The 14,573-nt window shown below is 47.2% G+C and overlaps 1 protein-coding gene across 3 annotated transcripts in view; it reads left to right on the top strand.

Annotated features, from left to right (window-relative positions):
• The window catches only part of LOC138567341 (ras-related protein Rab-7a-like), a 460,095-nt gene that overhangs the window by 202,160 nt on the left and 243,362 nt on the right, over positions 1-14,573 (top strand). For all 3 annotated transcript variants that reach the window (XM_069645442.1, XM_069645443.1, XM_069645444.1), the window contains exon 3: positions 8,365-8,491. In XM_069645442.1, coding sequence (XP_069501543.1) covers positions 8,365-8,491 — 127 coding nt within the window. The remainder of the gene's footprint in view (positions 1-8,364; positions 8,492-14,573) is intronic.

The raw sequence follows: 14,573 nt of genomic DNA, 5'->3' as shown, positions 1-14,573 counted from the left end.
TGGTCCAAGGGCGTCATTACCAGTTCAAAGCCCTTCCCTTCGGACTACGGTCGGCACCCAGGGTATTCACCAAGTGCCTTGCACCGGTGGCGGCGCAGCTGCGCCGCGAGGGGATTCACGTCTACCCCTACCTGGACGACTGGCTCATCCGCGCCAAGACGAGGGAGCTCGCCGTGGTCCACACGGCAAGGACCGTCCAACTCCTCACGGACCTGGGATTCTCCGTGAACTACGCCAAATCCCACCTGGTGCCCGCGCAAGTCGCACTGTTTCTGGGAGCGAGGCTCGACACAGTGTCCCTTCTGGCCTCCCCGTCGGAGGAGAGGACCAGGACCATCTTGGGCAAGGTGCAACGGATGTTGGTGGCCGACGCGGCCAAAGTGAGGTCCATCAAGTCCCTCCTCGGGATGATGTCTTCCTGCATCTACCTCATTCCCATGTGCAGGCTCCGGATGCGCCCGTTGCAAGAATTCCTGGATGCGCGCTGGATCCAGACGACGGGCAGCTTCGAGGAAAGGATCAAGCTCGACGAGAGTTTCCGACGAGCGATACGGTGGTGGGGCACCCGCGCGCATCTGACGGCGGGCATGGACTTCCAGACCCCAGCCCACCAGGAGACTGTGACCACGGATGCCTCCCTGGAAGGGTGGGGAGCGCACACCGAAAATCTGCACGCAAGGGGACTCTGGCTCCCGACGGAGAAGTCCCTACATATCAACGTCCTGGAGCTCCGTGCAGTGTTTTGGGCCCTCAGGTCCTTCCTTCCGTCCCTCAAGGGCAAGGTGGTGAGGATCTTCACCGACAACACCACCACCATGTTTTACATCAGGAAACAGGGCGGAACCAGGTCCCCGGCGCTGTCCAAGGAGGCGCAGGACCTGTGGCATTGGGCCGTCGCCCAAGGGATTTTTCTGGTGCCGTTTCATCTGGCAGGGATAAAAAACACCATCGCCGACTCACTCAGCAGGGAGCTGCGCTCGTGCCACGAGTGGGAGCTACGGCAGGATCTGGTGGATCGCCTCTTCCGACGGTGGGGCACACCCCAGATCGACCTGTTCGCGACGGCGACGAACACCAAGTGCCGGAGGTTCGCCAGCAGGTTTCCCCAGACGAGGAGCATGGGCGATGCTTTCTCGTTCCCCTGGGAGGGCCTGTTCCTCTACGCGTTCCCTCCCTTGCCTCTGCTAATCCGGCTCATCAACCAGCTCAAGAGGTCACGGTGCAGGATGATCCTCATCGCACCTGCGTGGCCGAGGCAGATATGGTTCCCGGACCTTCTGGACTTGTCAGCGTCCCCGCCGATCAAGCTGCCGGCGGACGCGGATCTACTCTCCAGGGAAGGAGGCGCCATCCTCCACCACGACCCGAAGTCGCTGAACTTGCAGGCCTGGCTCCTGCAGCGCTAGAGTTTGGAGGATACGACATACCGGCCGATTGCAGAGAGGTTCTTGCAAAGGCCAGGGCGTCCTCGACTCTTAAATGCTACGAACACAAATGGAAGAGGTTCTCTGTCTGGTGCCACGCACAGAAGATTAACCCTCTACGGATTACGGCTCCCCAAGTACTGCCGTACCTGCTGACGCTGGCCAAAGCTGGTCTGGCACACGCGTCCATCAAGATTCATCTTGCTGCGATCTCCCGATACACCAGAACCACGGGCCGGACGTCCTTGTGGTCTCATCGTCTGGTGAAAGAGTTCATGAAGGGACTGTTCAGATCGTTCCCGCCGGTGAAGGCTCCGGCCCCGGCGTGGGAGCTCAACGTGGTGCTGACCAAGCTCATGGGACCTCCGTTCGAGCCTCTGCACTCGGCCCCGTTGAAGTTTCTATCGTGGAAAACAGCTTTTCTTGTGGCCATCACCTCCGCACGACGAGTGGGAGAGATCCAGGCCCTTTCCTGCAAGGCCCCGTACTTGACTTTCCACGACACGAGGGTAGTGCTCAGGACGCACCCCTCCTTCATGCCCAAGGTACCGTCGGACTTCCATCTCAACGAACCTTTGGTGTTACCTGTGTTTTTCCCGTCGCCTTCGTCGCCGGCTGAGAGGACTTTGCACTCGCTGGATGTAGCTAGAGCGCTGAAGTTCTACGTGGACCGCACGAAGGGTTTTCGGAAGACGTCACAACTCTTTGTGAACTTTGGACCTGTCAATCAGGGGAAGGCTCTCTCGAAGGCTTCCATCTCCAGATGGCTCTCCGGCTGTATCATGTGCTGTCACCGGTTGGCAAACCGACCGCTGCCTGGCCGTCCGAGAGCCCATTCCACCAGAGCGATCGCAGCTACCACGGCGTTCCTATCTGGTGTGCCCCTGCTGGACATATGCAGGGCTGCTACGTGGAGGTCGACGCACACCTTCACGAAATTCTACTGCGTCGACCGGGATTCCAGGGAGGAGTCCAGGGTCGGCCAAGCAGTGCTGCGCAACCTGTTCGCCTGAGGTGAGCCTGGTGAGGAGGTAAGATGCTTAATGTTGAGTTTATGTGATGCTTAATGTTGAGCCTTTGCCACCTCCCGTGGTTGTGCATGTGTGTACTGCTATGTATTCTTTATTCATGAGCATGTGAATCCATGCCAGACCCCATGCTGGAGAAGGAACAAGTTACTTACCTGTAACTGTTGTTCTCCAGCATGGGTCTGGCATGGATTCACATGCGAACCCTCCCGCCTACCCCTCTGCGGCTCTTCACTTGGTCATACTGCCACTTCACGTGCTTCCAAATCTGAAGATGGCTGCCAGAGGCGGTGCTTAGGTAGAGGGCAGTCATTGGCTGTGGTCAGTATGACGCAGAGACCAGTGATTGGTTATTACTACGAAAGACAGATCAGAAACTAAACTGATACTGGTTTTTTCTTTACCGAGGATTCCCAGCCTGACGACGGGGAATATTCATGAGCATGTGAATCCATGCCAGACCCATGCTGGAGAACAACAGTTACAGGTAAGTAACTTGTTCCTTATTTGTTTTCATATTTGGCCATTCTTTTCTATTTTGACCACACCGTGCAGCCAAAATGGAAAGAAATGTCAAAATATGAAAAGAAAACAAACGCGGTCCTGGTGTCTTGTCGGCACCCGAGCCGCCATCTTGCTTTTCTTTTCATATTTGGGGCATTTCTTTCCATTTTGCCTGCTCTGCGTGGGCAAAATGGAAAGAAATGCCCATACATATAAAAAAAAAGAAAGAATTCTGGCCCTGATGGCAGCTTTAAAAAAAAAATTAAAAATAAAATACATTCTTGGGGAGAGACTGATTTCATGGTCTCGGTCCGTGGTAGGCTCCTAGAGCCAGGCCTGACAACCCAGGCTCGACCCTACCCATGAAATGCCTGGCTCTCCCAGCTGTAGAGTATAAGGAAGTGTATCAAGGAGAGCTGTTGAAAACCTATGCCTAAAGAGGGAACAAAACCGAAGTATGTTCTGAACAAACTACAAGAACATATCAAGGAGGTTTCAAGAGACTGTTCAAAGAGACGTTGCTAAGAAAACCCTGGAATAAAGAAGACATTCCTATAAGAAACAACCAGGAGAAGAGAGACATTATCTTGGTCTCATTTAAGTTAGTTAACCTAGTGATAGGGTAAACTAGAGTTAGTTTGGACTGTGGACATATTCATTTGGGACTTCCTGACGACCAACTAGTACCTTTTAGTTTGTTTGGATAGGTAGGGAAAGATGGGCTGCATTCTTATTTTAATAAACATCAGCTAAAATGTCCTTAATGTGGTCCACTCCTCCTTCTAACCCGCCACAGTACACATATAGCAAACTGATCTGTAGCACACAAACTGGTTTACCTATTGAACAATGATGCCGTTTGACAATAGTACACAGTGGAGTTTCCCTATAACAATGTGATGTGTTTAGCTACATTAAATTGATGGGTTTAGAACACTGCAGGAGGTACTTGGTTTTAGCTAACTCTGATATGGTGTATATTGCATGCAGTCATTCCTTGTGTGCTTTGCTTTAAGAGTACTCTAGAGACTCATTGGATCATACCCCATTCCTGCAATGTAGGCCATAATCGCAGCTATGAGGAATAGTTCAATAGCCATAGCCAATCAATGTGTGGGCTCCGGAGATGAGAGCAAAGTTCACTTTTCATGCACATTGAATCATTGTTCTCTCTCTCTCTCTCTCAATCGGCTTCAGGGTGGAATAGAGATTTTGAATTGTTCCACGGACTCCAGCCAAACTACGTAGAAGGGCACAAGACAGTTTTTAGTGGAATAAATGAATATTTATGGTCTGCCCAGATAGGATGTACAGACTAGCAAGTATTATCACATGCTCATGACTTTTGCTTGAAGCAACTACTGTGACAGAGTCAGTACTTGTTTTTTTTCCCCATGCAATCAGTGACGTTGTGTTGCCTCATCCCTCCTAGGTTCATTTCATTGCATGGCATGGAGGCTACCTATTATAGGTTGTCACCATGCTCCCTGCATGTATCATCATGAGGGCCACACGATGCTATGATTTTATGCACATCATCACCCATGTTGAATAAAGGATTATTTCATCAAAAGCAGGGACAAGCACTTCCCTTACTAGCCAGCATAACTGTCTGGAGGCCTTTGCCAGTGTGGTGGTGGTATTACGTTAAGTCATGTTGTGGATGTGTGACGGCTTGAGGTGTGCTCAAGAGTCCCTAGGAGATGTGGAGCATATTACCAGATAATCTTATAGGATTCCCTCCTGCTGATATCCAGAAATGGGGTCTAGGTGAAGCCGAGCCCAATGACGCAGGTATCCAAGTTTGGAATTGGCTGTGTGCAGAATGAATGCTGGGGGAACACAGTTTGACAAAAGGATCTTTCCCCACCTTGAGCTATACCAAGTTGGCCTAAGTTGGCAAAAAAGAACAAGTGTTGCCCTTTTATCTAGTGCCTTGTTAAATAAGCCAGTGGCAGGCAGAATGAGATAATTACATTTGAGGTTATATTATAAAATAGTGCATGGCAGGCTAGCTTGGTCAAAGGAGGCATTCTTATTAGGACAACACTCTTGGAGGACAGCTGTCTGTTAGAAGGACTGAATGTAGAAACCATCAGGCTCTTCAGGCTTAGGCTATGAAAGCCTTGCTGCACTGCATAGATTTATTCAAGCGCTCCCCAAAGGAGAAGGAGAGCACACATTCTTCCACTTACTCCCTGAGGCCGAACAGCCATGTCCTACAGACCGCAAAGCATTTGAGGAAGAGCCATGTTGTACAGACGGAAAAGCATTTGAGGAACTCCATCCGCTCAAAACAGAGAGCTCATATCCAAGCCTACAACTCTGGGGCCACTAACAACATGGGCAAACTGTTTAAAATCTGCAAGGAACTCGCCAATCCTACTGCAGTCTCCACTTCTTCCCTGGCATCCCTGACTCTCTGTACCTCACTGGCCTCCCACTTCTTAACCAAAACGCAGGACATCCTCTCCTCTTCTCTCCTTCCTCCCCAGCTCTCTGGTCTCCCTTGCCCACCCCCGCCTCATCCTTCCTACTCTTCTGTTTCTCGCCTATACCACCGGATGAGGTCTCTAGAGAAGTCCTCTCTATGAAAGTCTCCTCTGAACAGGTGCTCCCTTGATCCTCCAGAACCATTAAGGACAGCATTGCCTCCCTTGCGCCAGCCTTGGCCAATTTCTGTAATCACTCCTTTGCCACTGGCTTCTTCCCGCTTCCCCTCAAGCACTCCCTTGTGCATCCTCTCCTCAAAAAGCCCTCTGCCCACCCCGCCTGCGTGGCTAACTACCGCCCTATCCCCATTACCCCCTTCCTGGGAAAACTCCTGGAGAAGCTGGTCATCTCCCAACCGATCCAACGCACTGAATCTGTTGGTTGTCTCCAATACCACCAGTCTGGCTTCAGAGCAGCCAGAGGCATGGAAACTTCTCTACTGAGCACCTGTGAAGACTTGCCCTCAAATCTCAATTTCAACTCTCCATCCATTTCTATCCTTCTTGATCTTTCCTCTGCCTTCTACACAGTCAATCATGCCACCCTGACAGATCGGCTCTGTGATTTCCTTGACATCATGGGCCTGGCACTGGACAGGTTGACCTCATTCCTCTCTGACCGATCTTCCCAGGTTCAACTGGGCCTTTTTCTTTCCCCTATCACACTCTCCACCTGTGGCGTCCCTCAAGGCTCTATCCCCTCTTTGTGGCTCTTCAACATCTACCTTTCCCCTCTGGACCACCTGATCGCCTCTCCTCACTAGCAGGGTTATGCAAACGACATGCAGCTCTCCTTCAAGCTTCCCTCTACAGCCTCCTCTTCCTCCCTGACTATCTGACTGCTATTAAGTAATGGTGTGCTGCCAATGATCTCTGCCCAGTTAGATTGAGATCCGTCTCATTGGGACCCCAGCTCCCTCCTTCCATCTGTCCATCTTTGGGTCCCCTCCCCTCATCCTCCTGTGAGGCAAAAAACGTTGGTGTCATCTTTGACTCCGCTCTCTCCTTCTCACCTTACATTGGAGACCTTGCCAAGAAGGCCCACTATCAGCTGTACCTCCTCAGAGGCATTCTCTCTTTCCTCACCCTCCCCCAGAAACTCCATGTCTCCAGAGTTCTGGTCCTCTCTAGGCTGGACTACTGAACCAGCCTCTTCCTCAATCTTCCTTTGTCCTCCCTTTGCCCCTTCATCTAATCCAGGATAGGACTGCAAGATTTATCCTTGGCCTCAGGGCCAGGGACTGCATCTCTCCAGCCCCAACACCTCTACACTGGCTCTCGGTTGCTGCTAGGATCAAGTTCAAGACCCTCTGCATCATCCACAAGGCTTTCTGGGAGTTCAGGGCTCTGCTACATCCAACTCTATATCCCTAAATACCTCCCTGCAAGAGCCCTTCGGTTGCAGATCAGATGCTTCACTAAGCAGAATGTGGGGGTAGATCTCTCCTCCGCAGGAGCCTCCCTCTTAAATGGTCTTCCTGCCCCTCTCATGCTTGAGCCGTATATCCTAAAGTTCCGGAAGGACCCTCCTCCTCTCTTCTTCCTTACCTCTCCCCCTCCCCTGCTAACACCCATGTCTGCTGAAGTGAATGGCTGCCTGGTTCCCTCCGAGTTCTCCAGGGCACCAGTCCCTCCCCTCCTCGTACTTAGCATGTGGACCCTCACACCCTGCACCCCATGCAATCCCTGGCACTTGCCCTCCTGGCCTCTCCTTAGCACTTGCCTGGCCCCTGTTGCCCCCCCTCCACCCAGTCACCTGCACTCTCTCCTCTTTACTCTTCACTTCCCTAGCCTAGCACTTTGCAATTCCCGCTGACTGGCAATCCACGCCCTCCCCCCCCCCCCATCCCACGCACTTCTTGTTGCTGCACTTGCATGATCCGAATGTCACAAGGCCTAGTAGGACTGATAGTTTTATCTTGCTCCCTTGTCCCGCCCCCATTTATGTCTTGTGGCACCTCGAAACACCATTTGTTGTATAGGCGCCTTACAAATAACCAATAAAATAAATATTAAAAGGGGCACTCTTAAGAGGTTGGCATTTGGTCGGTGTCTCCACTGGGAGCAAGGCCCTGGACCAGGCTGCTTGAAAGTTGTTTAGGCCTGGCTAGGAGTTTTAGGAGAATGGTAATTGTGGTTCGAGAGGTTGGAATCCTCTTGGCCTATGGCTGCACTCATCTGGGAGTTGATCAGCATAATCCAGGCTTACTACCCCTTCTTGACCTGGGTTGCAGTTAACTCATCCTGTTAATATAGGGCAGTAGGGTAATCTTAGGTTCAGAATGGTTGTAGTCATCAGTTCACAGGGTCTAAATAATAAGTGTTGGTATTCAATGTTTTTGGTGAGTTTGATAGTAAGCGCAATCTGTTTGAGGATTGTTGCAAAACTGCTTTGGTAGGACATGTTGCTTCATAGAGTTTTGGTGGTATTTGTTAATAATGGGGTCTAGATGGGATGCGATGGAATCTGTGTAACCTTCCCTCATCACTGCTAAATAAGTTCCACTTCCCCAAGGATTACACCACTCCCTCTTTCCCTAGATGACCCTCCCCCCGCTGATATACATAGCTTTTATATTCTAATGTTTGACCACCCTCCACTGATGTAAACTAGCCGAGGATGTACTACAATATATCTAAGCCAACCAATTACATTCCCCAACATTTTCCATCCTAAAATGCCTTGAGATGATTTGTCCGCAATGTTTGCATGTTAAGCACCAGAAAGAAATTGAGGATCTTGGAGGGATATGTAAAGTTATGGATGGGCTTCAGTAGGCAATTACAGCCTGCAGAAAGGGAAATGGTTGCCATGCACAACCTATTATTTCTCGGTGAGGGTTTGCAGAGATATGGTCTTCTGTAGGTCTTATCTGAACTGGTCTGTAATACATTTCTTTCTTCCTGAATGTATAGGGTGGGGAAGTCTGCGTTGATGAACCAGTATGTCAACAATCGCTTTAGCAACCAGTACCGAGCCACCATTGGGGCAGACTTCCTGACCAAGGAGATGCGAGTGGATAACAGGATGGTCTCAGTACAAGTAAGTTGTGTCCCTTTCAAGAGAGACATGGCTGTGAAATGCCTGAGGAGGGTCTTTGCTCCATGATGTGACAGTAAGATAAAAAAACAAAGCTCCTAATAAAGTTTGATTTGCTGCCCTAGCACACTAAAATGAGTTAATGAGCCTTGTTTGTGTGTGTATAGTGCATTTCATTAGCCAGCTTAGTGGACTAATGCATTCACTACAGATATCTGTGTTTGATCGCATGAGCATAGGTTTGAATCTCGGCACGTCCTCTTAGCTTATGAGTAAGATTGAGTTTTGGGATAATTAACTTCTATTTGTTTACAGCAAGCCCTTATAGGTGTGTACTTTACATACACCTGTTACGTTACTGTGAGACAGACACAGAGCCCCATCAGCATTCGACTGGCTGTATTAACACTCTTAAACGAATAGCCCGCTATGTGTGTTATGTTGCATATCTTTATCACTGTCAGATTTCATCCCCTTATGTTTTTGTTTGTTCATGTTGTGGGGAAAACGGGGTTATGAACATTTGTAGTTACCTCTTTATTACTTTGCTGCCTGAAGATAATGCACAGCCAATGCTAACTGGCATGTTTAACAAGTGCCTTATTAACATTGCAGTGTGAGCCCTATGTTCTAATTTGCATGTCCTAACTCCGAAGGCTTTGTTGCCAAATGCCTAGAGATGCTTGCTTGCACAGTTCTCACCTCTGACGTTTTCCCCATTTGGCATACAGAAGTGTGTTTTAGAGTGCTGCTTTCCTAGGCAAGACGGCTTTAGTAGACGGAAGTTGTCAGTGGCAACGAGTTTGTCTTGGAAGCAAGACAACGCAGCGCAACACCGGTTTGAATCCCAATCTAGTGCTTAGAAATCAATCTCTTGTATTAAGCGCGTTATCAAAGAACAATTATAATTATATAGTAAGCAGGCTTGAATGCCCACAACTGTGTGTGAATTGGAAGAAGTAGCTTGCACAGCACAACCCAAATGTATCACTGTTTGCTTTCCATCCTGATTATGCTTTCCTGAGCATGGGAAATGCAGCCTCTGCCTAAGACTTGTATGCTGAGACACTGTTCTTTCACCTGAAACATTGTTGTTTAACTGTTTAACATGTCTGAGACCTCTAAATCCATGTGTGGTCTCTCATATAAAATCCTATGTGTGGGGGAGAAGGGGGCTGCTGCATTCGAGTCTCGTTTGTTGTTGGGTTGTTGTTTTGTCTGGTGTTTGCTAACTTTGCTGACTGCTATTAAAACAGTTCACCAATCCACTGGAAAGTCTATGGTTATTTTACCACAACAAGAATGGTGCATATGACGTCGGATTCCTGCTGCCCTACCGCCAACTCTGGGGTCACTGGACACGACTCCCAGTGATTCCCCCTTTGGGCCCAGGTAGACCATTTCGTCGGTGGGGAAAGCTGATGGGCGCGACCGGGGTTTCAGGGGCGTGAACCGAGCAGATCGTATGAGAAGCCGACTGAAGTAGTGGGTTGGTGAGCGTATTTTAGTGCATTGCTATCTATTACCTTCTATGTACTTTTGTTGGGTAAATGCTTGTCTCCAGTTAAGGAATTCTGGAATCTGGCAATTGTCTGGTTGACATTAGTCATAGGAGGGAAGGTACCCTGCCTATGAACATATTATCTCAGATCAGAGTTAACTAAACAATGAAAGTGATTGTCCGTTGCAGTTAAAAAGTAATTGCGAAGCAGTGCAACCATGCTCCCTACTGTCTTTAGATGACTTGAGGCTGCTGTGTCAGTCAGAGTAAAGTGGTATAGATCAGGAGCTGGAATAAATGGTCTTGTACTAATGCAAAGAAATGTTTTGGATGAGAGCCCAAAACTTGTCCTGTCTATCCCTTACCTCGATACTTGAAACTCTGTATGTGCAACTTGGTTGTGACCCTGACTTAGTATTCACACTCTCCTCTAGCCAAGTATGGGAGCTGTAATGGTCTTGTCTTTGACCCTTTCCTAACCCTGTCTGTGGTAAGCTGAATATGCTTGTGGGTGGCGTTGCAGGGGATATAGACTGAATCGGCAGTCATCTGCGGGTGTCACTGAATTCTGTAATGGAGGAAGAGCAGAGGTCTAGTATCCCTATCCGGGACCTCTGAATAGGTGTTACAAAGAGGTCCACTATGAGCCGACCCAGCCACGGGACATAGTGCCCTGGTGCAGACAGTTGGGTACAGACGTGCTTCCACAGTAAGCAATCCCTTGTCACACCCCTTGCGAGAATTGGTTCAGGCCAGTCAAGAGAACTGTATAAGTACCCACAGTACAGCTTCCTTTTTCCTCTGTTTAGGTGAGTTCTTCAGATGCCTATAGACATATTCATGTACACCCCTTGACCATTAAAAAAGGGGCAAGTAACCATGTGTTATCCAAAAATATATAAATACTTTTTAATGTTTTATCAAAACCAATCACTAATATCAGTACATCCATATAAAAACAACAATATGACAAATTCATCCTAACAATTAACATTTACACACCTACATACAATTCATGCGGCAAAAAAAGCATACAATTCAGGCTCTTTTGTATATCCGTGGGCGGATGATCTGTATCCCTACCACTACTTTCTAATAATACCCTCCTGGTTTATGAGGGCAAAAGAACGTGTGCCTACAATTCCAAAATGTGTTTCTAGGACCAAAGTGAATAATACATGAAATGCACATAAATCAATTTCAATTGCATCCCCTGTTGGTGCTGTCTTTGGGGCACTTAATCTTTTTCCTATGTCCCCATTTCTTTGTATGCCTTCATATGATACTGGCCGTATGCGTATTTCTCTACAAGAATAAACAAACAATTCTACTTTAGGGAAACAATGCTTTAAAAACAATTCTACTATCAAACATAGTTATCACAACTTTCAACATGACATGTCTATTCTGGCAATCTTTTCATCTTCACCTCTTTTTTTTTTGAAAACAGAAGAGTACATTTTTATTTAGGCATCATCATTGCCCATCTAGATGTAAATCCTACTGAGTATTTACTTTAAACACTTCCAAAGGGATCACTACTCTGCTATAGCTGATTATTATTATCAGACTTCTGTTCGAAATTACCTTTATCATTAGTCTTCAAGTATTACGGGTTCTGTGAATGACCCATCATTTTCTTTCAAGGAACCTGCGTCAGTGATGCTCCCCCTGCTACCAACTTAGTTCTAAATGCCGAAAAACAAATATAGTATCCCCAACTTTAGAGTAAGCGGACAAACTGTCTCTATCACTACCATTTTAATATGAACCAAATCTATGCTTACCAGTTGCACTTGCTTAGAACACAATCCTTTCTTTTTATTTTCAGTGCGCGTGAAGGGCATGATTCTTCATATTACTGAGCTTGTTGGCGGCCGCAGCTAAAGCTTCCCGCGGGCATGTTAAAGGGACCATAGGGTAGATATCAGTCATGGAGGAAGGAGACAGAAAAGCCACGATCGCTCCCATGTGCCCAATATTCAAAACTCACCTAATGTATCGTGCCTCCTGCGACTCTGTGTTTGATTATCTCTGCTCCGCGTAGCCTCGATACGGGGAAGGAACAGGCTGTTGCCCGGTCACTCACGTGACGCTAATAAAGCGTTCTACGTGATGACGTGTCAAGTACGTCTTGACAAATATCTAAATCTGTCTGCATCCCTGGGTATGCGCCATCTTGGAATGGTCAACGACGCACGAAACACTAAGAACTACATCTGTTTCTGCCTGGTAAATGAAAGACCAAAAAATGTAGTGAAACATCCCAACTGGTAAAAAGTGCTAACGTTTCATTGTAAATATTTCAACGGGGCACTGAGGCTTCGAATTTATCTGACTGTTTATTCGAGACCCTTTATGATCAAGTAGATCCTAACGAATATCTAATTGAGTCTGTACCCCTCGGCGTCCGCCATTTTGGAATAGTCAACAAGACGCCACACACTATGGTCTACATATATTTCTACCAGGTGTTTGGAAGAAAAAGGAATATGGTTGAACATGCCATCTGGTCAAAAATCTAGCATTATATAGGGAATGTTACACAGGGGCACTTCGGCCCCGCAATTGTCTAGCGGGCCTCTTTGTAATCGATGTAATACATCTTTCCAGTCGATCCCAACTGAGGTATTTGAAAGTTACATATGGTTTTACTGTGCCTTGTTTTGTATTATTTATTTTTTGTGATGGACAAAAAGAGCCCATTCAATAGAAATGTTTAAACCGTCTTTCACGGTATTCAATGAGTAAATCCATTTCTGTTCAGCCTGCCTTAACCTGAGGTCTCTGTTGCCCCCTCTTGGTTGGGGCAAGATCATTTCAATAATGAACCAATGGATATCGTCTACACTGTGCTTGGCCAACTTAAAATGTGCCACCAAAGGTTTTTCTGCTACATCATTCTTAACACACGATCTGTGTTTGCAGATTCTCTGCCGTATGTGCCTCTTTGTTTTACCAACATATAGCAGTCCACATGGACATTTTATGCCGTAAACAACCCATTTTGATTTGCAGTTGGTGAAACTCTTTAAGTTCCAAATTCTACCTTTCAGATCCACACTTTTCATATCTGTCGTTAATTTACATACGGAGAATTTCCCACATCTGAAATGTCCCACGACTGGTGGTAAATCCCAGAGTGTGGACTGACTATTAATCATGGCCCTTGATGTTCTATATGTATGGACCAATTTGTCCCTCAAGTTAGGCATTCAACTGCAAAACGTGGCTTATTTAAAGTGAAATCTTCAGTATTAATCATGCTCCAGTGTTTAAGTATGCATCTGCGGAGATCGTTACTTATAGGTGAAAATGTGGAAACACATGTGATTTTCTCCTCTCTGTATCCTAAACGGAGGAAAAAGGAAGCTGTATTGTGGGTACTTATATACTTTTTGTTGACTAGTTCTCACCCACACAGCCCCTAAAAAGAGGACATAGAAGCTCTAAATAGCTGAGACAGTGCCATTTCCTCCTAAAGGAAGTCCAGCTAACTTCATGTTTACACACTACTTGGCCAAAGCTTGTACGTTTCTGGATGAATGGCTCGATTATATGCCGATTGAGTCGCCTAGACACTTCCCTTCAGAAAGGCACATTTGACTTGGACAGAGTAACAAACCTGTGCAAAGCATTAAAGAAGAAAGTTGCATGAATACACCAGCTTTCTAGACTAGGATAGCTATCTAGAGTGGTACAGCAAAGTAGGCAAAAGACAATCCGAATTGAGGACTTGAGTCCTGAAAGGAACAAGTTATGACATTAAAAACTGAGTAACTCCAAACTACAGGTCCCTGCCCATAACATTAGGTGCAACTGACAATACTCTTATCATCCAACGGGTTCCCCCGCCGAGAGAATACCCTGAGGATTTCTGGACTCTTACAATCTACCCATATTGAACTCTGCACCAGGTTCTCTGCCAGGCAGTCCTGGGTCCACAGGTAGTCCGGATTCCACACAAACACTATCTTATAACCAGTCACACTGCTAAGTCTCATTAGTGGCGCAAACTCAGCTGCACTGGGAGCACAGGTCTCCAATTTCTTTGAGTCACCAACTTGCGGACCTTTTGAGGGGTTCACAGGATCCCCTGCAACTACCAGCATCGGTGGATTCCCACTCGGGCAACTCCCTGTAGGAGATACCTTGGTCACAGTACACACAGCATGGAGTGCCACCGACCTGTTAAATATTATTCAGAAATTTCCTAAGATGCGAGAAGACCCTGTCAAGTTCCAAGAGGAACTACAGGTTATTATAGAATTCTACAGTCAGACGTGGATATAAAGCAATTGTTGCGAGCAGCTCTTCCAACTATTACCTTTCCTTTGTTAAAAGTGTGCTCCCACTGGTCTTCTGAAGAACTCCCTACTGGTGGGTTAAAGGCATTCACTGCTAGACAAGTACAAACTATTTGTCCCCGGAAGTCGGATTGGTAAAAAATCAAGCTTGTAAACGGACAAAGGGTGACAAGCCTGCAGAATATCTTGACTGCCTAAACAATGCTTTGAACAATATTCTGGAATCATTGATGCAGCTGTCGTAGCTACAATCTGTTATGGAGTTACAGCTGAAGGT

The sequence above is a fragment of the Ambystoma mexicanum genome, chromosome 2p, assembly GCF_040938575.1.
Source record: "Ambystoma mexicanum isolate Mex_15411 chromosome 2p, UKY_AmexF1_1, whole genome shotgun sequence".
NCBI classification, from domain to species: Eukaryota; Metazoa; Chordata; class Amphibia; order Caudata; family Ambystomatidae; genus Ambystoma; species Ambystoma mexicanum.
Note: the sequence above shows the minus strand (reverse complement) of the source record. Positions and strands in the feature narration are given on the sequence as shown.